The sequence below is a fragment of the Enhydra lutris genome, unplaced genomic scaffold, assembly GCF_002288905.1.
Source record: "Enhydra lutris kenyoni isolate GAN:26980312 unplaced genomic scaffold, ASM228890v2 scaffoldscaffold77, whole genome shotgun sequence".
Classification (NCBI taxonomy): domain Eukaryota; kingdom Metazoa; phylum Chordata; class Mammalia; order Carnivora; family Mustelidae; genus Enhydra; species Enhydra lutris.
The window spans coordinates 4,111,230-4,134,635 of NW_019154161.1; the positions used below are offsets into that span (position 1 = coordinate 4,111,230).

Here is a 23,406-nt window from a genome sequence, read left to right on the forward strand (position 1 = left end):
AATATTCCTAACATCTATGATGCTTAAGATCCAGAATATATAAAGAGCTACCAGAGACCAATAACAAAATGACAAAGAGTCTAGGATTTGAGCCAACAGAAGAGGAAATACAAATGGTACAGAACATGCAGTGATACTTGGGCTTGCTGGCAATTAGGGGAAATAAATATAATATTAAGTCACTACAGCCTGTACAGAAGGACAGGTAGGAAGGAGAATCCATCAAATGACCTATTTAAATGTACCTTCCCTTGGACCAGTGATTGTACCCCCAGGGATTTAGCCTATACACGCATATCAGGAAATGACCCACGTGCAAGGATATTCATGCCAGCTTTGTTGGTGGGAGCAAAAGATTGGAAACAGCTTAAATGTCTCTCTGTACGGGCCTAGCTAAGAAAACGTCCGGCCCATCCATGTGATGACCCAGCTCTGTATCGGTATACAAGATCTCCCAGCACCGTGCCCGGCACACAGCAGGCACCATCGAGGGTTTGCTACTATATCGAAACGCATGCAATTCCGCTTGTAAGTTGGACAGAAACGCGGATGGTTAAAAAGGAGGGGAAATTGGCCATCATGTGCCAAAGATCCCGCGGAAATGCTTCGTGGGTGGGTGTGTGTGAGTGTAACATGTTCCTTTTTTGCTCCACGGTGGCAGGTTGGTTTGGGGCATACAATGTAGTGTGCTCGTCGCGACAAGTGCGCTCCGTCAGAGCGTGTGATGGAATATTACTCAGCCTTATAAAAAGGAGTGAAATGGTGTCCTTTGCAAGGACGTATTTGGAGCTAGAGGGTATAATGCTTAGCGAGATGAGCCAGTCAGAGAAAAGACGGATACCATAGGATCTCACTCACGGGTGGAATCAAAGAAACAAAATTAACGAGCAAAGAGCAGGGAAGAGAGAAACCGAGATCAGACTCTTCTAGAGAACGCACCGAGGGTTGCGGGGGGCGGTGGTGAAACGGAATGGGGAGGACACTCTTACCTTTTGACCCACTAATTGCTCTCTCAGGAAGGCCCTAAGGAAGCAGCTGGAAGCTGGGGGAGAGGCACCGTGTGCAGGGATGTTGGGGGGTAGAGTGCGGTGCAGAATGGAAGGAAGCAGCTCATGGCTCCGGGCGGGCCCCGCCACGGACCGAGGGGACTGAGGGGACCGAGGGGGCAGACGCGCGGGTGATAAGCGGCCTCTGTGTCTGTGCAGATGCTTTGTGCAAAGAAGTCGACAGGATCCAAGACCCCTGGTGCCCAGGGTTTCTCGGGTTGGGGGGATTCCCGGGGATTCTTTCCCCTTCTATTTCCAGTCTTCCTGAATTATCCATAATGGGCAAAGCCTTTTTAAAAGGAGGAATTCAGAAGCAGACAGAGAGCCCCTGATGCAAACAAAGGTGTCCGCTGTTGCGCTGTTTGGGACATTAACAGAGAAACAGTCCAGACGCGCAAGGGCAGGACACGGGTATTTACGAGTGGGATGTCTACACTCGGGCCATTGCTCCGCCATTCGTGAAGAGTCCGCTTTCAGACGAAAGTGCAACGAGCTGCGGAAACACTTAGGATCTGTCTCCCAGGACCGTGCAAGGGGCCAAGAGCACCGCAGGACCTTGACCAGTTTGTAGCTGTCCGGAAACGCGTGCGCGGGGGAGGACGCTGGGGGCTGTGCCCCGCAGCCAGATCACGGGGGTGGGGTGGGGGGGTTCTTCCTCCTTCTGTCATGTTCCTGCACCTCCTCGGCTTCCTCCTGTGTTGCCCATGGCAGGGGCGCCGGGTGGGCCTGCCTGACCCCCTCCCCTCTGGCGGCAGAGCCAGACTCTGGCCACGGAGCAGGTGCCAGCAGGCGGACCCCCTCCAGACACAGGAAGGCAGAAGACACCCAGGGTCACGGCTGGGGCCGGGCGTGTTTGCGCCCAGCACTCTGGGCGGCGGTGGCCTCGGGGTCCTGTCGTCCTGGGGGTCACTCCTGAGGGCCCGACCGGAGCCCACAGCTACAGCCTCCCAGGCTGCTGTCGGCCCCCCATCCCTCTATTAACCCCCTTCCTATTTAATACCCCTGCAGTGGCTTCATTTAGTCTCTGATCCCGGCCCCGACACAACCATGTGTCGCTCTCCTACTCAGGGGAACAAAATTCGAGAGCTTTCCTGGATTTCCAGATGCACATGAAGCTTCTGAGGCAGATGGTGGGGCTGTGTTCATCGGTCAGAGAAAGGGCGGAGCAGAGCGGAGAGGCTGAGGGTCTCCCCAGGGCCACGGGGCGTTGCAGTTGTCTGATGCGCTTAGGTTTTAATATTAGAATCCCGCGGGCTGGTCTTCAAATGTTAAGCCAACGCTGTTCCTAGAACAAGGTCCCCCAGGCCATGGCGCACTTGCTGTCCTTTCTGTAGACCCCCGACTGGGGCCGGCGGGAACCTTAGTGAGGGCTCCGTGCCTGTGTCCATGCGGGCCGGCAGGGGACTTTCCCGCTGCTCTGGTCCCGCGGGGACCACGCTCACGCCACAGCCCGCCCTCCCTCCTCTGCAGCGAGCTTTGGTCGCCTGCATCTTTTGCTTTTCTCTTTTACCTGAGCCGTGGAATTTGCAGCATCGAGGTTCACGGCGTCTCCCTCCGGTTCTCAGGCGTGCGGCCGTGCGGGGAAGGAGGGGCCGGTGAGACCTGCTGCGGACCCACAGCGGGAAGGGACCCGGGCACCGTGGCAGACGTGGGCCCACCCCGACCCCCTGCCCCGTTCTCGAAGCAGATCGTGCGGATGGACAACACGCAGGTCTCCCCCATCTGAGGAAGAGCAAGGCCCGTGAGGACAGACTTGCAAGGGGGGAGGGGGATCAGGGTCCTCTGCCTGGGAGCCGAAGGCCCTGCTGTCCCCATGGGCCCCGGGGCGCCTCGGATCAGCAGGCGGGACGAGAGCCAGGGCGGGGGAGGACCAACGACGAGGGGCAGCAGGAAGCTCGAAGGGCAGAGGCCGCACAAGAGACTTTATTCGCATGTTCACAGTCCCCTCCATGCCAGGCTGGCCCGACCAGAGCACTGAGCCCAGGCTGCGGTTCGGGCAGGAGTCTCGGTGCCCGGCAGGGGTGACAGGTGGGGCTCCTGGCCCCACTCACACGTGCTGCCTCCGGTGGCGCAGCACCTCTGTGGGCGTGAACAGAAAGTCCTTCTGGCAGGCCTCGCAGTGGTAGGGCCTCTGCAGGGCAGATGTCTTCTGGACGGGTTCGGGGGCGGCTTCCTCTGCCCCTACAAGACAGGTAGGCTGTCGGGGGTGGGAGTCACCCCTGTGTGTCCCCCCCCAAGTCCCAGGCACCCAGAGAGCTCAGGCCACCTCCCAGTCTCTGGGGCCTCTGGTTCTACCTCCTCAGGGAAGCCTTCCTTGATTAACACACACACACAGGCAAGTCTGTACTCTGTGTGTCTCGCTGTGTTTGTCTCTGTCACCCCTGGGACACAGAGAATAAGGAAGAGCGCATCCCGGCATGGGGACCGTGGGGTCCCACTGCCACCTCCCAGACCAGCCCGGCCGCTGTGGTGGGATCTGCCTGCTGTGGCACCCCTTGGGTGACAAAGGGGCAGGGTGGCTGAGCCAGAGACAGCAGCCGGACAGAGAAAAGAACGAGAGACACAGCAATAGACAGAACCAGAGGCAGACCAGAGTCAGCCCCACATGGAGCCCAGAGAGACACAAAAGAATGAGAAAGAGGTGATGTTCTGGGCCCTCCCGTCCCTGGTTCTCGGTCTCTGTGACAAAACCCGATGTGACACCAACCAGAGCCAGAGGGCTGTGGTCCTCAGTCCCCAGACGGGGAGCGGATGAAGGCCCAGCCTTGCAGTAAAGCCCCACAGGAGGGGCGGGTGGACACAGCTGCCCCGGCCTCCCCCACGTCCCTACCTGGGGGGCCGTCCTGCGGGGCCTCGGGGCACGTGTTCTCGTGGGCGATGCGCTCCAAGGGCGTCAGGGGCAGGTGCAGGCCGCAGTGGGGGCAGGTCCAAAAGGTGCGGAGACAGTCACTGTATAGGTCCGTGTCACTCTGGGGCAGGAAGGCTGCATCAGGACGTGGCCCCCTGCCCCACTCACCAGCCCCCTGCCTGCGACCTGTGCTAGCACCCCTCGGGGCTGGCGGGCCCCACGCCAAAACCACCTCCTGCCCTGAGTTGGGATGTGGCTTGTCGGGGGGAGGCCGGGACTCCCTCCGTTTAGGGGTGGGGTGATGGGCCGAGGTGGGGTCCATGCTTACCGCAAGGCAGTTGTAAGTGAGAAAGTCAGTGACTGCGTAGCCCCCTTTGGTGGGGTGGGGGGAGAGGGTAGAGCTGCCAAAGAGGCCCGGGAGACTGGGGGCAGCGGTGATGGTCTGGGGTCCCACATATAGGTTCTGGACTTCCAGCCCTGTGAGCCGCCGGAGACTGTAGGGAACCTGGGGAAGGAAAGAGAGACAGACTCAAGAAAACATTGTTAGGGCACCTGGATCCAGCTGTGCCTGAAATGGGACCCAGGACAGGGCCAACTGCTCAAATCAGTCACAGCACGGTCTCAGCCACTGGCTACAAGAGGCTGGTCTAGCATCCGCGCCGGTGCCCCTTTTCTGCTCCCTCTCACCTGTGGGACCACAACCCAACCCGCCATCACCCAGCACGCCAGTCCATTCCCCTTGCCCTGGCTCCCCGGGCCTGCAGCTCTGGGAAGTCACCCTGGTGCACACCCTTCTCTCTACCCCATCTGCACGCAGACCTGGGAGTGATTCCCAGCTGCCCACTTACGAGGTGGGGAACTGACCTCACACCTGCCCCGCCCAGTTCCTCCCTGTGCCCTCTGTGAACAGACCACTTCTTACAGCTTCCCTCTCTGGCCTGCACACCCTTAACCCCTCATGAAAGCACCTCACACAGCACGTGCAGTGGTGCTCGATAAATGCACACAGAACTGTGGGGGTTGGGGGAAGGGGCCCCACAGGGGCTAATGGCTTGGCCTCTGCCGCTGGGTGCCTGGGGTCAAATGCAAACCCCAAAGCATGACCAGGGAAGGAGGGGAAGACAGGCCTTCTGGCCTCTGAACGCGGGCACAGCCATGCAGGCGGCACGGACCTCAGATGCCACAAACCGCAGCAGGTCCCGGCTCAGGTCTGCCACCTCCCTGCGGTCCCCCGGAGCCACCGTGTCCTCCCCTTCGTCCCCCTCTGGCCGCCGCCTCTGGGCCTGATGGGCCAGCTGCCGGTCCAGGGTGCTTTCCCATTGGGTCCGGAGCCGCACAGAAGCTGCCAGAAGCCGGAGCGCGCTCTCACTGTCCACAAGCTGGAGCTCCAGCCAGCCATCAGCCACCACGCGCGAGCAGTCGCCGTTGGTATCTAGGGACCGGCTGAAGAGCAGGAGGGACTGGAAGGGAGGGGACGGGAGGCAGACGGTGGGGTGCGGGGCAGGACACCAGCTCCGAGAGACCCCGTCCACCCCTCATTCCCCCCGCTTGTCCGTTCACCCGCACCACCCACCACAGCCCCCTGCGTGCCAGGCCCCTTCCCGCTTTGGCGGCAAGCGAGGGTCCCCGCCCCCACGGCACGGACACTGTACTTGGACAAACAGACCAACCAAGGTCAAAGCGTAAACTGCACTACGTTCTAGGAAGTCTGGGTCCTCATCCAGTCTCGCCACAGGGCGGCAGTGACCTCGCGGAGGCCTCTGTCAAAGCCGCCTCAGACAGGGCCCCTCCCATTTGAACAGTCACTACCTATGCTTTCCCCCAGCCTCGCTCCTCCAGAGAATGGGAAGGGAGGGCGGGCCTCGGCGGGCAGGGTGGTGTGCGGAACTCAGGAGGTGGGGCAGCTAACGTTGGCAGGACTCGCCCTTCTGGGCTACAGACACATACACCAACCTATCCACAACCCACACGTGTCCTCGGCCCCCACCCTCTCCTGCCAGGACAACTACAGTCGCCTCCTCGCTGGGGTCGTGACACTGCCCTGCATCAGACCCTGTTCCAGCCCTATTCAAACCCTCCCAGGAGAGGCGGGGATGTCCCAGTCTCTCGGACCTCCTCTCTCTGACCCCAGCTCCAGCCACTTCCCCTTCACTACCTCTGGTCCAGCTGTTCTCTGGGCACAGTGGGCATGCATGTGCCTCAGGGCCTTTGCACTTGCTGTTCCAAGACACTCTTCTCCCTAAGTATCCTGGTGGCTCCTTCCTTCATTCCACTGCACCTTCTCAGCGAGGCCCACCCTGATCGCCTTCCTATTACAGCCTGCTCCCTACCCTCACCCCACCCTAACCCCTTTACCCTATTCTTTTCATTTTCCGCAAGTCCTCCTCACCCGCTAGCATGTCTGTCTTTACTGCCATCCTCCCCAGCTGCATGTGACCCCTGCACCAGCAGGGACCGGGGCTGGTCTTACTGCCTGCTGGGCTGTCGGTGCCTAGGCCAGTCCCCGGCACCCAGCAGGCGCTCAGCCAAGCGCTTACTGGATGAATACTCGAAGGCAGAGACAGCAGCCAGCTGGGCAAGGCGGCTCTTCTGCCCAGCCCGGCCTCCTGCCCCAGGGACACGGTCAGGCTGCGCGGCGGCTGGGACACACCTGCAGAGCGGGGACACGGACGCAGTTCACCAGGTAGGGCTTGTTGGTCTCCAGCAGCGAGACGAAGGCGAGGAGCTGGTGCTTGCTGCTCACCTTGTCCTTGTCATCTGCAACGGTCCGGAGGGCAGCTCAGGGCCCCCCCGCCACCCGATCTCCTGCCCACAGCAGCCGCCGCTGGTCTGACCCCCCAGGGCCATTTCCATGCGGTAGGAAATACTGCTGATTTCACCAGGCATCACAGCAGCGAAAACACCAGACCTTGTTTTACACTTCTCAGCGACAGGCCTGGGATCGGATCCCAGCAAAAAGGAGCAAAACGTGAGGTGACAGGAGACACAGGGTGGCAGGAAGCTGGGTGAGGATACCGAGGGCTCGTCCCATTCTTTCCCAGGAAGGGGTCTGGGACTTTTCAAAATGAAAAAATAAAGGAGGAAAACAATGTAACAGGAAGAGAGCGGACTGCCTAGAAATTTACAGCAGTTAAAGATATGAGGGGAAAGTTTCAAATTCTACCTTCACTGTTTAAAATTATAAACCTTAGGGGCGCCTGGGTGGCTCAGTGGGTTAAAGCCTCTGCCTTCGGCTCAGGTCATGATCCCAGGGTCCTGGGATGGAGCCCCGCATCAGGCTCTCTGCTCAGCAGGAAGCCTGCTTCCCTTCCTCTCTCTGCCTGCCTCTCTGCCTACTTGTAATCTCTGTCAAATAAAATCTTTTAAAAAAATAAAAATTACAGGGGCGCCTGGGTGGCTCAGTGGGTTAAAGCCACTGCCTTCGGCTCGGGTCATGATCCCAGGGTCCTGGGATCGAGTCCTGCATCGGGCTCTCTGCTTGGCGGGGAGCCTGCTTCCTCCGCTCTCTGCCTGCCTCTCTGCCTACTTGTGATCTCTGTCAAATGAATAAATAAAATCTTAAAAAATAAAATAAATTAATAAAATAAAAATTACAAACCTTACCTTTTGGAGTTAATGTTCACATTTTACCGCGGTTACTTTGTTTATAAACAAGGACAGAGAGCAGCTGTCCCAGAAGTCACACAGGGGGCTCCCTGGCCAGGCCCCTGCCTAGCCCAGCGCTTAGATGATGCATTCCAGGCCCCAGCGGCCAGGGGTGCCCTGGGGCAGGACCAAGCTGGGGCGCTCATAGAGCCCCTGGGACAGGTCCCCTCTACTTGCTAAAAGCTCTGGCCTGGGGTGTGGCCACAGCGCCCCACTAGTCACCATGGGGAGGGTGGGGCTCAGCATGGGAGTTAGTCCCCGAGAGGTCTGGCTCTTGGGACCCCAACACCCCGACACCAGCCGGTCCCATGTCGGCAAAGTGTGGGCGGGAGCCAGGAGGCAAGCCCAGATGGTGAGGGGCCCCCCGACATTATTGTCCCCCCGCCCCTCACTCCCCTCCCAAGGGGTTTTTCTCTCCCTGCCTAGACTCCCGGTACCTCGGCTGGCTTCGCCGCCCCTGGCCGCCTGCTCCTGCGTGTGCAGTACCTCCGGGCTGTTGGCAAAGATGCAGGTGGGGTGCAGCACGGTCCCCTGCTTGGACTGTGTGTGGAAGATCTGCAGAGGCAGACACCAAGTGACAGAGGCCCTCAGACCTACTCCTCTGCTGCCCACAACCCTTTTTCTCCACTCTCTCGGCCAGATTCCCCATCCACGTCTCCGCTCAGGAGTCACCTCCTCCAGGAAGCCTTCCCTGACACCCCCGCCCTCCACCCCGGTGCACTGGAGCCCCATGAGGGCAAGGCCAGGACTGTTCCCGTGTCCTTAGCACCGAGCACGGCCAGGAAGGCATGCCGAGGGGCGAAGCGCCCAGAGGAGGCCCACCTGGTCCGAGTCCTTGCGGCTACTGTTGAATGGGTCCGGGACGGCGAGCTGCGGGTAGAGGCCCCGGCCCAGCACCAGCTTGAGCAGCGCCATCTGGTCCCGTGTCAGGTCTTGGGCCGAGCTGGTGGCCGCCTGTAGCTGATCCAGGCTGTGCCGCAGCTGAAACTTCACATCCTGCGAGGGGAAGGTGGGGGGAAGGCAGGTTCCTGGGGGGGCCAGCCCGGTACCCGAGGGGCTGCCACTAGGACCTCAGGGAGCCACAGAGCACGGGGGTCAGGTCCTGTCCGTGCCCCCTGCCCCCCCAGCACCCACCTGGATGTCCACGCCATCACCGGCCCCCCGGTCCTCGTCGCTGGAGCCACCGTCCACGCCCTCCCGCAGCCGCAGCACCTTGCGCCGCCGCCCCCCGCCCTCCTCGTGCTGGCGTTTCAGGCGGTACAGCTCCCTGCGTTCCCGGCGCTCCTGCAGCCGGCGCGAGCTGTCGCCTGGTGTCGCGGCCTGTGCCCGGGCCAGCAGCCCGTGGTCCTCCAACAGCTCCTGGGGATAGGCAGAGCCTGGGTGAGGGACACAGGGCAGGCTGAGTCTGGGGCTCCAGTCCTGGGCCTGCCACTCGCCGGCCCCTACCGTTTCAGAGGACTTGGGATGTCTTGTGCGACACAGAGAGAGGAGCCCCTGCCTTTCACCACCCTCTCAGACTCTGCAAGCCAACCAAAGCCAAAGCAAGGCCCTGGAAAGCCAGAGATGCCGAGAACAGTCCGAGCATCTGCAGTCTCCGACGGGGGGTGGGGTGGGGAGGTCTCCTAAAATTGCACAGTAGGCCGTGGTCGGGTGACCGCCCCCTCTGGGCCCCCCAGTGTGGTCATGTGCAACCACGGGCAGCCATGCCACAGGGACTTACCCTGTTCTAAAGGCTCTTTCGTCTATTAACTTTTTTTTTTAGATTTTATTTATTTATTTGACAGACAGAGATCACAAGCAGGCAGAGAAGCAGGCAAAGAGAAGGGGAGGCAGGCTCCTTGCTGAGCAGAGAGCCCGATGTGGGGCTCGATCCCAGGACCCTGAGATCATGACCCGAGCGGAAGGCAGAGGCTTAACCCACTGAGCCACCCAGGTGCTCCTCGTCTATTAACTCATTTAATCTTCACAGGACAGCACAGAGGCCAAGGCCCAGGGCCGTGCAGAAACTTGCCCAGAGCCGCACTGCTAGCAAATGACAGAGCTGGAACTTGCCACTGGGACATCCCCTCGGATCTGGTGTGCCAGCCGTCGCCCCCTGCTGCCTCCCAGAGCTCAGCACCCTCCTCCAGATGGCAAGGTTCTTCGTGAGGATATAGCATGTGACCATTGACCCTGTCCACTTCTCCAGGAAGCCCTCCTGGATTTCCACCCATGACTCACCCAGGCCACCCCACATCTGAGTGTCTGATGGCTGTGGGGGTGGGTGTAGGGTGGGACTCTGCTCCATCAGAGAAGGAAAGGGGTGGGTGCCCCTGCACTCGCTCTCCCACCCCCACCCGGCCCCCTCCCCTGGTCCTGAGCCTCACCTTGAACTGGCGCCGCAGGTTGGCCATCTCATACAGCCGGTGCTCCTCTACGCCCCGGCGGCGGCACCACTTGCGTGAGTTTCTGCTCCGCTCAGATTTCACCTGGGTGGGGGACCGGACACCGGGGGTCAAGGCCTAGTCGGTTAGGGAAGGGTGCAGGGGCTGACACAGCACCCAGATACCCCCAGCCGCCCCCAGAATGGGCCCAAACAGCAGGCCCTGGAAAAGGAGGCAGGAACACACGTGTTCTCCTTCTCCCAAGTCTCGGTGTCACTGCTTCCTCCTACAGGAAGCCTTCCAGACTACACTGGGTCAGACATCCCCTATGGGCACACCCAGCCCCTTGGACTACCATCACAGCCCATTCTGGGAGGTCACAGCCCAGGGACAGGTCTGCCTCCCTGCACAGGACTGTGTGACCCTGGAGGGCAGGGCCAAGGGCTTTCAGTCACCACCAGGTCCCTGGGACTGCCTGGCCAGAGCACGTGCTGGACACTAAGTGCCATCCTAGGAGCGTGGGCCCTTCCTCTGGGCGGCAGTGGTCTTACTTGGTGCTTTGGAAACACTCCCCTCCCCTCGATGCTGGGCCCCAGCGTCCCATGGCCACGGGAGCGGACAGTGGAGACAGGGGCCCTCTAGTCCACAGAGGGCTCGGGGTCCTCACCGGGGTAGCGGGCCACCTCTTGTCCCACTCGCAATGTCACAGACAGGAGCCCCACCGCTGGCCTCACCTGCACCCAGGCGTTGAAGACGTTGAAGAGCGTGAAGGGGTCCCCGTGGTCACTCTCCAGGGGCCTCCGTGCCGCCGCACACTCCGGGTGGCTCTGGGCGCTGCGGGTGAAGGGTGACTGGACGCTGAGGGCAGCCGCGATGGTGAGCACAGGCTCCGCCAGGTGGAACATGGAGCCCAGGATCAGCATCTTCCCTGGCGGGTTGGGGAGACGCCGAGCTGAGCCTCTTGGGGACTGGGACTGCCGCCCTCCCCGCCCTCCCACTCCCAGCCGGCCCCCCACCCCCTCCACCTTATCCGCAAAGGGCCCTGGGAGCCACAATGACAGAATCGAGCCCACACTCTGCCTCCCAGGCATGTGAGCTTGGGCAAGGCCTCAGTTTCCCATCTGTAGATCGGGGCTGACCACAATCTTGCCCTGAGGCACCAGGTGGGCACGGTCCGGAGGGCTGGTCTGAGCATTGCCCCTGCCCGCCAGGCTCTCCGCTCTACACCCGGCGCCCCCTCCTGGCTTGGCTCTCCTTCCCCGCACGCCCCCCTCCCTCTAGAAGGAAACTCCACCAGAGCCCTGACGGCCTGGCCTGCCTGACACACCACAGACTCCTGTGCCTGCCTCCAGACGGTTCCTCTCCTGCACTTTGTGTAATTCAAGGTGGAGGCAACGGATGCAGGGGCCGATGGGGGGGGGGGCAGGAGAACGGAAGATGGGGAGATGTCAAAGCAGCAGGTCCCTGGTCTGGACCCCCCAGGCCCTCGCCTGTCTGTCCCGTGGTCAGCAGCCTGGGTAACACGTGTCTGACTCATCCTTACCAGTGCCTTTGGCCGCCTTTCTGAAAAGTTCCTGTTACACATCTAACCTTATAAAACATGGCAAGAAAACGAGGCTGTCCCAGGGCTCTCTAGCTCTGTCCTTTGGGCAAGTCCCTCCCTTTTCCTGCGCTTCTGTTTCCCCGTCAGTGAAATGAGCCAACAGCAGCATCCGGCTGCTGGGAGAATGAACGAGGCTCCACCGGGGAAGCACTCGGCGCCCCACCTGGCACAGGGGAGGCGGGACTGAGCCATCTGGGCCCGGAACCTCCCGGCACTGAGTCAGCTGTGCCGCCTGCCCCTCGGGGCTTGGGGACCGACAGTGTCCGCCTGGCTGCGGGTGCCTCCCAGCTCTGCCCATGGCGTGACCCTGGGCAAGTGACAGCCTTTCTCAGAGGTTGCAGTGAGTCACTCCCCTGTCACACCAGGTCCAGCCCCAGCCCTGTTGCCTGCCTGCTCCGGGCCCTGGGGTGCAGGTCCTTGTCCCCGGCCAAGCTTCAACTTTCTCATCTATACAGAAGGGGTGACCAAATGCCCTTCCGTCACCAGGTGAGAGCGAAATGACACAAGGCCCACAAAGCCTTTCACTGACACACAGCCAAGGCTCACAGAACGTTCTTTTTCACTTCGGATCAGATTCCCCTGGCTCTAGCCCTGTGTTCTTCTAAAACACCGTCTTCATAACCAGGAGAGGCCCTTGGGGTCGGTGGTCCCCAGTCTCCTGTCCCCCCTGAAGCTCAGGGTGGTGCCCTGAGGGGACATGAATGATGGGAACACGGCCGGAAGGTTCTGCGGAGCATCACGCCTGGCCAACAGTGCCACAGCGAGTCCTGCTAGCCTGGGAATATTGTGCAGGCCACAGAGCATCTAGCTCGTCACGAGAATCAGAGCAGGACACACGTCAGTCAGCGAGCTTCTCAGAAGGGCCCGGATGACTCAAGGATGAGCAGGAGGAAGAAGTGGGCTGTGTTGACATCCTTACGACACCAAGAGAGGGGCCAGCAGGGTGGAGCTGGGAACAGGGTGTGCGGAGGAGACAGGGGCCTGTTGGTTTACTCCCACACCCCAGCGCCCAGAACGGTCTGGCATGAGGAACTTGTGACTGATCGGACGGGGCCCAGAGAAAGTACAGACTGGCCGACGAGTCACACAGGGCATGAACGGTCCCTACGGCCACTCCCAGCGCCCTGAGTGATCACCCTGGAGGACGTCCTCACCAATCACGACGTCCACAGGCAGCTGGGCCAGCAGGGATCCGATGGGGGTGAGGGCCTCGGAGCTGTCCAGGGCCCCCTGGTCCCGGAGGTAGAGGATGGCCGTTTCGAGGCTGGCTGGTGGCGGAGGCTCAATGAAAGGGAAGGTTCGCGGGTCCCCCATGCTCATGCTTTTCATCTGGAATGACAATTGAGCCCCCCAGGAATGGGGGACACGGGAGCTACTGTGCAGCACTGGCCGGGGGCTCACAGATCACAAACTCATGCTACCTTCAATCTCCCAATGTCAAGGCCACTGTACAGAGGCAGGGGAGAAGGGCCACTGGCTGTCTGTCCAGCACCTCTTCTCCCAGACCAAGGAGAGCAGCAGACGTCCTTAGTCATTCCTAAGCCAGAGCACCCCCTGCGACGGATGCACAGCCTTGTGAAATCCTCTCTTTGGCTCGGTAGTTTGAGGTGGGCCGACCTCCCTCCCTGCCGCCCGGAAGGACGCCCTGTGCTCATGAAAAAACCTTTACGTTAGAAGCTCTGGGTGTGGGGCAAAGGCCAGATTTTTTATTTCAGCTCTCGAGGTGATTCCGGTGCATGGCTGCGGCCGGAGGTCCCCTCTCTGAGCTACTCAGCCAAGGCCACAGCCCCGGGCAGTTCCAAGTCCACCAGGAGACACCGGTGACCCAGTGCTGCCAACGAGATGGGGTTGGGGCTCGGCCGGGGGCCTTCAGGGAAAGGTTCCCAGGGCCTTAAAAATGAGGCCCTGAGGGGTGGCACTTTCGTCTGCCTCTGGATGGTAGAGAGGGAGGCGGTGAGGCCACGGCTATCTGAGCCAGGTGGCACGTACGAGGCCGGCTCCAGGGCCTGACAGCCTCAGAGAGAATCCCGCTGGGACACCTGGGGCAACTTAAATCACCTCTCTGTGCGACTGGTTCCTCATCCAGATATCGGAATGGTAAGACTACCTGCCTCCCAGTATTTGCGGGGATCCAAACAGTTCTAGACACACAACACCAGGAAGGGCGCCCGGCCCACAGGGAGCGCGAGGTAAGCGCACCGTCACCGCCTCCATTGCTACGCTTGGCAGAGCGGCTGACAGTTAGAAGACAGAAAAGGCTAGAACAAGGGGCACCTGGGTGGTTCAGTGGGTTGAGCCTCTGCCTTCGGCTCAGGTCATGATCCCAGGGTCCTGGGAGTCCTGCATCGAGCTCCTTGCTGGGCAGGGAGCCTGCTTCCTCCTCTCTCTCTCTCTCTGCCTGCCTCTCTGCTTGTGATCTCTGCTGTCAAATATTTTTAAAAAGGCTAGAACAAGCCCGAGCCCTAGAGGACATCACCGACCCACTTCAATAACCAAGGCTTCCGCTTCCCTGTCTGGGGACCGCGCCTCACGTGAAACAGCCCATCGTCCAGATCGGGCAGGCTGCGTGGGTCAGGAACGCACACAGTGGATCCCGAGCGGCATTTTTGAAAAACAAAATCTGACAGAAACCGTTGGGGTGCACCACCTGCAGGAAGGGGGCTGGTTTGTGCCCCGAGCCACTCCGCCTGGGCCGGGGGTGGGGGGGGCTGCTGTGGAAAGCCCCTCCCCGCCCCCTTTGGCTGTCCTCTGCCCAGGCACAGAGCCCAGGGCGGAGCTCCATGGGGAGGGGTGGGCCTGGGAGTGAGCCCTAACGGGGCAGGGTGAGTGCGGGGGGGCCTGGCCCTCAGGCCCTCCCACGCTCCTCCGCAGGCCGCACCGGGAAGGGGCCTGGGTCCCCCCATGAAAGAAACTGCCCAGCACCCCAAGGACTAAGGTCCTGCGTGTCGGCCGCTCCACAAGGCCCCCGCGGCCCAGCAGCCCAGCCGCAGCAAAGCTGCCCGGGAGCCAGGACCAGACTGTCCCGAGAAGTCCCGGTTTCAAGAGCCGCTTTGGAGTGGGCTGGCCGTCGCCGCTGAAAGCATTCCGATGGGGCCGCCTGAGCCCGGGGACCCGGGAACAACCCTGCCCTTCCAGGGCAGCAGACGTTTGGAAGCGCCGCGCTCCCCGGCCCCGCCCACCCGCACGGCACGGAGGGCCCCGCCGGAGGCCTCACCTGCAGCACCAGCGCGTCGAGCGCCACCCTCCGAATCTCCGGTACGGGGTAGGGGGCGAAGGCGTCATAGTCGGACTCAGCATAGAGCCGGAAGCAGACGCCGGGGCCCGTGCGGCCGGCCCGGCCCTTGCGCTGCTCGGCACTGGCCTGACTGATCCAGAATTCCTGCAGCCGGTGCAGCTTGGCCTGCGGGTCGTAGCCCATCTCCTTCACCTTCCCTGCGCGGGGACGGATGGCCAGTGCAGTAGCCGCGGGGCCCCCACCTCGGGCTCGGCCCCTGCCGCCCCTGCTGCCTCCTCTCTCCCAGTAACAAGGCCCTGACCCTGACATCTCCTTGACTGGGCCTTTCGCTCTTCATTCACACGTCTCGGATTTGCATTTTTGGAAGCCCGGTTATCCAACGGTTCTTATTAGGCTCCTGCTGTATGCCAGGCTCTGTATGGGGCGCAGCTGTAAACACTGTCCCCAGCCTCACGGGGCTGAGCGGAACAGAGGTCATCGGCGCTAAGACCAACTCTGGCCACTTTCATCGCCTCTGAAAATGGGACGCACCCCAGAAGCAACGACATATCCATATTTCATGGCCAGCATTTTAAAATTTCGATGGTATGCAAAATTATGGGATGTTTTATCACGGACGGTCCCCAGATTCGGTGAGGTCACTGCTAACACAGAGGGCTCTCTCTGTGCCGGGTACCACCCAAAATACCCAGGGGAATGAATTCACTCGCTGAAGACTTCCAGCCCGAGGGAGGCTCTGCTATTACTGTCACTTTACAAATGAGCAAACGGACACACACAGTCTCAGGGACACCACCTCGCTCACACAGCCAGGCTGGCCCCAGCGTCTCCCAACCTCTATGCTACACTGACGTCCCAGAGAACCGTCCAGCTGGGAAGACAGAAAAGAAATAGACCAACAGATATAAAATATAAGGCTCATACTCTGAGGAACAATGGCTCTCATAAGGGAAGCTACAGCGGGAAGAGGAAGGGGAAATCACCAAAGCGGACAGGGTGAGCCTCTCTGATGGGACACGTTTATGCAGGCCCTGAAATGAGATGAGGGGGTGAGCCTTGTGGATATCTGGAAAATGACGGCTCTCGGCAGGGACACCAGTAAGTGCAAAGGCCCTGAGGCAGGAGCAAGCTTAGAATGTCTGACAAGATGCTGCCGCTGCTCCATGGCCCTAAAAACCACCTACTCCCTGCTTTGGTCTGGAGTCCCCTCACTGCATTTGCATATCTCCAGACCCCACACTTCTCTCTAGGACCTGAGAGGTGGCAGGGAGCAGCCCTTACCAGAATCGACGACAAAGCGGATCCCATCAATGGTGACAGAGGTCTCGGCGATGTTGGTGGAGAGGATGCATTTCCGAACTCCAGGGGGAGCCACATCGAATACCTGGGGGGCGGGGGGTAGGGAGGAGGTGACATCCGGGACTAATGGACCCCTGCTGACCCATGTCCAGTGGCCTCCCTGACGTGTCCTGGATGGCCCACAGGCATTTCACACTCACCTACAGTATCTCGAATAGCCTCAGCGCCTCCCACTGAACACTTTCCTCCTCCTCGAGTTCCCATCTCGGAGATGGTTCATCACACACGTGTGCCACAAACCTGGGCTGTCCTGACTCCCCTGCCCCTCCCCACTCCAGCCACACCTGCATGTTTTGAATGTTTCCGAAATTCATTCCATTCTCCCCAAACCCACAGCCCTGTCCTGGTCCAGGCCCTCCCTTCCCACCCAGGTCCTGCCCCAGCCTCCTTCCTGGCCTCTGGCCTCCCACCCGTGATCACACACAGCAGAGAGATCTGCTAAAGGACAAACAGCCGCCACTCCCCACCTTGCTAGAACCCTCCCGTGGCTCCAGGAGCACTCGGGACAAAGGCCAAGCACCACAATGGGTCTTCGAGGCCACGCAGCCTAGGTCTGCCCACCTCTCACTAGCACCCAGCCTGCCTTCCCCATCACAGACCCCAGACGCCCTGCAGGTGGTCTCCCAGGGGCCCCGCCTTTCTCTCACCACAGGCCCTTTGCACAAGCTCTTCTCTTGGGCCCAGGAGACAAACACAGTGGGCAAGAATGGAGGGTCTGCAACTAGGCCTGGGGGCCAGATCCAGCCTCCTGTTTTTGTGAATCAAGTTTTAACCCAGCACAGCCTCACCTGTGTCTGTCTGCGCCTGCCTTCCTACTCTGAGTGGAATAGTTGTGCTAGATGTGAAATGGCTCACAAAACCCACAACTTTGGGGTCACCTGAGTGACCCAGCTGGCTAAGCTTCTGACTTTAGTTCGGGTCATGATCTTGAGGTCCTGGGATCAAGCCCTGCATCAGGCCCCCCTCTGAGCGGGGAGTCTGCTTCTCCCCCTTCTTCTGCCCCTCCCCCTGCTTACGCTCTGTGTCTCTCTCTCTCAAATAAACAAACGAATGAACCTACGACTTTGTGCTCCCTGGCACTTAACAGGAAGTTGGTAACCTCTGGTTAACAGCGTAGGCTCTGGTGCCAAACTACCACATTCCAAAGCCTGGCTCAGCCACTTACGTGAGTTCGCAGAAGTGCCTGACCCACTGTGTCTGTGTCTGTCCTGGGTAACAGCAGACAAGGCTGCTGGAAGGTCTCAACGAGGCAAGGCGCACACACAGCTGCCCGCTCCGGCCGGCTCCACACACATTAGCCGAGACACCCTTCTCCCTGCCCCCTTCCTAGGCTGGGGCTTTCTTGGGTCTCAGTTTTAAAAGTTTCTTCCTCCAGGAAGCCTTCCCTGAATCCACCACAACTGTGCTCTGCTCTCCCGTTTCCAGAACTTTTCTTTTCCATTTGTAAATTATCATGGCTTGCCATCTCCCTCCACAGACCGGCAGCTACGTGAGGGTAAGGACCATATCTTGGCTCCCAGCGTGTCCCAAAGAGCCCCCTCGCCTCGAGGGGAAGCACTGAGGAGGTGGTCTCTTCAATCAATGACTGAGGGTGACCTGAAGGGCCTCCTCCCCAGGGGACTGCGGTAGTCACCCTCCACAAAGGCCTCGATGCGGCTCGCCTCCTCGGATCCACACCCTCACCCACTACCTAGCCCCTCCCTGACCAGAGCAGCCCAGGTCAGCTAACGGACCCTGCAGACATGACGGCTGGGTTGTCCAAGGCCAGGCCGTGAAAGATGTTGTGGCTTCTGCTTGGTTCTCTTGGGGAGAGCCAGCCACCAAGCTGGGATGACACTCAAACGCCCACATGGAGGGAAACTGAGGCCCCCGGCCAACAGCCTGCCATGAACTGAGCCATCTTACAGGAAGGCCCTCCGGCCCTGGGCCAGCCTTCGGATGGCAGCAGCCCCAGCCGACCCCTCAGCCGCACCCCGCCAAGACAGCCTGGGCCAGAGGCATGCCCCCACCCCTCCAAGCCTCTTGCAAATTCCTGACCTGCAGGAGCCATGGGAAAAGAGAACAGTACGCATTCGCCAGCTGCCAGGTGTGGGGGCTCCATTACAAGGCAATAGACAACTACCAGGGTGACCCGAAGGCCTCTCTGCCAGCCCCTCCCGTTCTGGCAGGGCAGCCTCTCAACCCTTCCCCACCCCCGGCTCGCAGACTCCTACCTCCACACCAGAGCTGGAGGCCTCCCGCACCCACACCCCGACGCCCTCCCTCGGCTACTCCAAGTCCTCCTTGTCCCGCAAAGCTCCACTCAGATGCCCCCAGCTCACCAGGAAGCTCACCCTGGAAATACTCCCTCCACCGCCCACAGCCCCCTCCTCCCTGCCCACCCCACCTGGCCTGGCCGCACGGGCCATGCGTGGTACCTTGTCCTGGTCGGCCACGGAGAGGGCGCTGTGCAGCGGCAGCACCACCCAGCGCTGGGTGCGGCCGGCGTACGCCTGAGCGGCCTCTAGGACCGAGCTGATCTCCGCCATGCCACTGAGGAAGACGAGGACGTCGCCCCGCTCCTCGGGGGGGTACTTGTTGTCAATGGCCTCCAGCACCCTGAGGAAAGGCCGGGGGTCCAGCTTCTCGGACTTGGACGCTGCTGGCTCGGCCTCCTGTGGCTGGTACATGACCTGTGGGGAGATGGCAGGGGCACGCCTGTCACCTGAGGCGGGGGGCGGGGGGGGGCGGCAGGGACAGCACAGGGAGATGGCCCAGGCCCATCGAGCGGGTTAATGAGAGGAGGAGGTTCTAAAAGGACAGCATATCGGGGTAACCGGAAGGCTCCTGGGGACGTGTGAGTTTCGCATCTGGCCGCTGGCCGCATGCAGGCACTGATGCATGAAAACTGGCTGAGCTCCACGCACGACACGTCTCTCTCTCGGGTTAGGAGGGGAACTTCAGCAACCACAGAATTTTAAAGGGTGAGGCCAGGACCAAAAGCCTAGAAAAATCACTTCTCAGACAGCATGCTCCCTCCTTTGTATTTTTTTACAGCTGCCTGGAAGACAGAAGGATGGGTATTTGGAACCCAAAACCACAGGGACCGACCGGTGCGGTTCCTGGTGCTGGGAACTCTGGGGATTCTACCAACTCCCGCTGCAAGAGGAAGGAGTGGCTTTCCAAACACAGAGAGAGCTGAGAGCGGGGGCAGACCGGCATGGAGGGCCACTGGGAAGCCACGTGGGAGGGGTCCACAAGTGCCACCCAGGGTGGGAGGGTGGACACATACGGGGGGTGGGGTGCAAAAGGGGATCCGAAAGAGCAGAGGCTGCTGGGCCCAGGCGGTGTCCACAAGCAGGATTCCAGGCCCCACTCTGCTGGTCCGCGCCTCCCAGCCTCCGTCTTACCCCCAGGGGCAAAAATCCCTGGCACAGGGCACCCACGGCTGTGGTGGGGCCCCCATGAGCTTTCACTCTGCTTTCTGACAAGACCACCAAGCTAGCCACAGCAAAGAGGCCCGAGCGAAGGGGGCAAAGTTCAGGGCAAAAGTTTCCAGAGAACCTGAAGACCTGGGAAGGGAGGTCAAGGACATGTGTGGAGTCAGGCCTGGGCAGGCCCGCTGTGGGGACAGGGTGAGGTTGTGGGGGGGGCACAGTGTGTCGAGTGGAGTGGGAGACCCACAGTGGCCCCAGAGACTCAGCCCCTTCCTTCCTGGGCACGCCATCCCCTAGCAAGAGAAAGAACCTCTGGCCCCCTCACCTCGCAGCAGGGTGGGGTGCAGAGAGAATGAGACAGCTGCAAGGTCATGTCCAACTTAAAGACAAACGGGCCTTTCCCTGGACTGGGGCTCTCGCCCTCTTCCTGAAAGCTTTGACCAGACAGACCTGGTTGGCTCCCTAGGACAGCGGTGCTGGGCCGGGGTGGGGGGCACCCCCGGGGGCATTTGGTAACATCAGGAGACATCCTGCACCGTCACTCCTGGGAAGGAGAACGCTGCTGGCAGCTGGTGGGGAGAAGCCAGGGAGGCTGCTGAACAGCCTACAACAGACAGGGCAGCCCCCGCAGAAGAAGAATTATCCAAAAGGTCAAAAGTGTGGAGACTGAGCAGCCCCACCCCGTAAGACGGTAGAGTGGGAGAAAAGAAGAGCCCAGGTGCCTGAAGGACCACATGCAACAGAGCTGCACACCGGCCTGGACCAGCAGGACTGCTACGTAAGAGGAATATAAACTCGTAGCTTTCCAAGTCTGGGTCTCCTCCCCCGGGCACTGAGCACCTGCCCGGCACAGCGTACACGCTCAGCAAACAGCAGCTTTAAAAGAGAGAGCGCGCGAGCGAGATTTCCCTTCACGGAAAGATGGGAATCTGAGCCGGAGGGAAGGGATAGGTCCGGGCTGGCCAGAGAGTGGGTGGGAGGACTGGGGGACGTGGGGGCAGCACTGACCGTGATGGGGAACAGCCTTCCAGGCACCTGCACCACCGGGGCGTTGCCGAAGTAGCTGGAGAAGAGCGAGATGTTGATGGTGGCTGACATGAGGATAACCTTGAGGTCCGGCCGCTGGGGCAGCAGGCGCCGGAGGACGCCCAGGAGGAAGTCGTTGTGGAGGTGCCGTTCGTGGACTTCATCCACTATGAGGACCTGGTACTGTGGCAGGCTGGGCTCCCGCTGGATCTGCCGCAGGAGCAGCCCCACTGTCAGGAACACGATCTTGGTGGCTGCCGTCCGCGTGCTCTCAAAGCGGATCTGGTAGCCAACCTGAGTCGGGGAGGGGGTGGGGGGTCAGGGGAGGTGCCTGGACCTCAGCGCCAGCCCTCACCCGCCCACACTGAACATCCAAGCAAACGCCCCCACTCCCCGGCCCCCTCAGACTCGGGAGTCCAACAGATGTGGACCCCACCTCTGCCGCTTAGTGCCGCTGACTCTGGGCGAGCACTTCCATACCCCAGAGACATTTTCACCCCTAAATGCTGGGAGAAGGGGCGCCTGGGTGGCTCAGTGGGTTAAAGCCTCTGCCTTCAGCTCGGGTCATGATTCCATGGTCCTGGGATTGAGCCCTGCATCGGGCTCTCTGCTCAGCAGGGAGCCTGCTTCCCCCTCTCTCTGCCTGCCTCTCTGCCCACTTGTGATCTCTCTCTCTGTCTTTCTCTCGCTCTGTTAAATAAATAAATAAAATATTAAATGCTGGGAGAATGGGACGTGTTCATGCACATAAAGTGTCTGGCACAGAGCCTGGTGTCTATGCTAATTAATGATCATGGAGATAGTTCACCTTTCTTTGAGTCCCTACTCTAACCACTGAAATGGGCACCACCCACTCATTTCATCCTCACAGCCACCGTGAGAAGAACCACTACTCTCACCTCACCAATGGGGAAACTGAGGTCCCTCATCCAAGGCAAAACACAGTTCAAAAGTGGTACTGGGAGGAAATGATCTCTTTTTTTAAAATTTTATTGATTTGAGAGAGAAAGCACAGTGGGGAGGGGCAGAGGGAGAAGAAGAGAGAGAATCCCAAGCAGCCCCAGATGGGGTTCGATCCCACAACCCTGAGATCGTGACCTGAGCCGAAACCAAGAAGAGTCAGACACTTGACCAGATGCGGCGCTACCCAGGCACCCTGTGAGGAAATGATCTTAACCCCTACCTCACATCACACACATCAATTCCTGACAAATTATAATTTTTTTTTAAAGATTTTATTTATTTATTTGACAGACAGAGATCACAGGTAAGCAGAGAGAGAGGAAGGGGCTCGATCCCAGGACCCTGGGATCATGACCTGAGCTGAAGGCAGAGGCTTTAACCCACTGAGCCACCCAGGCGCCCCGACAAATTATAATTTTAAAGGTAAATATCTTTAGGAAAAAACACAGGATGCATTTATGTCAAGGTAGGGAGATACTCCTTAAACAGAACCCGGAGTGCCAACCACAGAAAGAAAAACAACAGACTGGACCACACTTAAATAAACACCGTCATCAAAAGAAGCCTTCAGAAAATGGAAGACAGCTCACAGAGTAGGAGACAAGATCTGCCATACAGAAACCCTACAAAGGATCTATTTCTTTCATCTTTAAAACCCCAAACGTGGGGCGCCTGGGTGGCTCAGTGGGTTAAGCCGCTGCCTTCGGCTCAGGTCATGATCTCAGGGTCCTGGGATCGAGTCCCACATCGGGCTCTGCTCAGCGGGGAGCCTGCTTCCCTCTCTCTCTCTGCCTGCCTCTCTGTCTGCTTGTGATCTCTCTCTGTCAAATAAATAAATAAAAATCTTTAAAAAAAAAAATAAAATTAAACCCCAAACGTCAAGAACAAAAAGACAACACAGAAGACAAACAGGGAAAAAAACCTGAACAGACACTTAAGAGGATTTCCAGTTGGCCAACAAACGCGATCAACCCTCAGTTGTCAGACAAAGGCAAATGAAAACGTGCTGCGGCGACCCACCCACCCAGAAAAGCCAGAACGGGAAAGAGTAACTGTGACAGGGCCAGCTGGGAGTGTGGACGGGTGCGGCCGCTTCGCAAAGCATTTTGGCACATCTGCTGAAGCCAGACGTCCCTGCAGATCTGACGAGCGGGCAGGCACCCTCCTAGCTACATCCCCGATGGACATACGTACCGACAGGCACCTAATGGCATGTTCTAGAATGCTGACCGCAGCACCCACACAAGAGCCGGAAACTGGAAATGCCCCGAGCTCCCGTCAATAGCGGAAGGGACGGATACCTTGTGGTGTCCTGGTGTCTTCCCAGGGGACACTGAACAGCAGCGAGAGAGAACTGTGTACCCACATGCTCTACCGCAGACAAGACTCACAAGACTAGTACCGAGCGACAGAGGCCGGGCACCAAAGAGAACACGCTTTTTGATTCCACTTATAAAAAGTAAATAAAAGAGGCAAGGTTGGTCTGTGGGGTTTCCTCTTTAACGCAGTCATCATCACCTAAGGTGATAATGTATCACTCAGAACAGTGACAACGCTTGGGGGCTCAGGGCAGTAACTGGGGCGGGGTGGGGGAGACAGAGGGTTTCTGGGGTGTTTACATAAATGAACTCAATTTGTGAAAATTCACTGAGCTACATAAGATACGCACATTCTTCTGTTTAGGGTATTAGAATTTTAATAACGATTCCTAAGTGGTAGAGCCTGGATTAGAACCCTTGAAACCATTAGTAAAGAAGTGTCCTCACTCTCTTACGGCTGCTAAAAACCAAATGATCCCTGGGACATTTCCAATGTTTTGCTGTTAAAAATGTTACATGGGGGGGCACCTGGGTGGCTCAGTGGGTTAAAGCCTCTGCCTTCGGCTCAGGTCAAGATCCCAGG

General features: G+C 59.5%; 1 protein-coding gene across 3 annotated transcripts in view; it reads right to left on the reverse strand.

The window, feature by feature from the left end:
• Positions 1 to 2,953: 2,953 nt before the first annotated feature.
• Positions 2,954 to 23,406, reverse strand: part of LOC111160678 (DExH-box helicase 34) — a 26,563-nt gene continuing 6,110 nt past the window's right edge. For all 3 annotated transcript variants that reach the window (XM_022523946.1, XM_022523945.1, XM_022523947.1), the window contains exons 3-17: positions 20,524 to 20,835; positions 18,517 to 18,771; positions 16,022 to 16,124; positions 14,720 to 14,937; positions 12,660 to 12,834; positions 10,637 to 10,830; positions 9,906 to 10,007; positions 8,674 to 8,898; positions 8,362 to 8,535; positions 7,977 to 8,094; positions 6,545 to 6,651; positions 5,067 to 5,354; positions 4,223 to 4,399; positions 3,877 to 4,015; positions 2,954 to 3,227 (exon numbers count right to left, since the gene is read on the reverse strand). In XM_022523946.1, the coding sequence (XP_022379654.1) occupies positions 3,094 to 3,227; positions 3,877 to 4,015; positions 4,223 to 4,399; positions 5,067 to 5,354; positions 6,545 to 6,651; positions 7,977 to 8,094; positions 8,362 to 8,535; positions 8,674 to 8,898; positions 9,906 to 10,007; positions 10,637 to 10,830; positions 12,660 to 12,834; positions 14,720 to 14,937; positions 16,022 to 16,124; positions 18,517 to 18,771; positions 20,524 to 20,835 (2,721 nt within the window). In that variant the 3' untranslated portion in view covers positions 2,954 to 3,093. The remainder of the gene's footprint in view (positions 3,228 to 3,876; positions 4,016 to 4,222; positions 4,400 to 5,066; positions 5,355 to 6,544; positions 6,652 to 7,976; positions 8,095 to 8,361; positions 8,536 to 8,673; positions 8,899 to 9,905; positions 10,008 to 10,636; positions 10,831 to 12,659; positions 12,835 to 14,719; positions 14,938 to 16,021; positions 16,125 to 18,516; positions 18,772 to 20,523; positions 20,836 to 23,406) is intronic.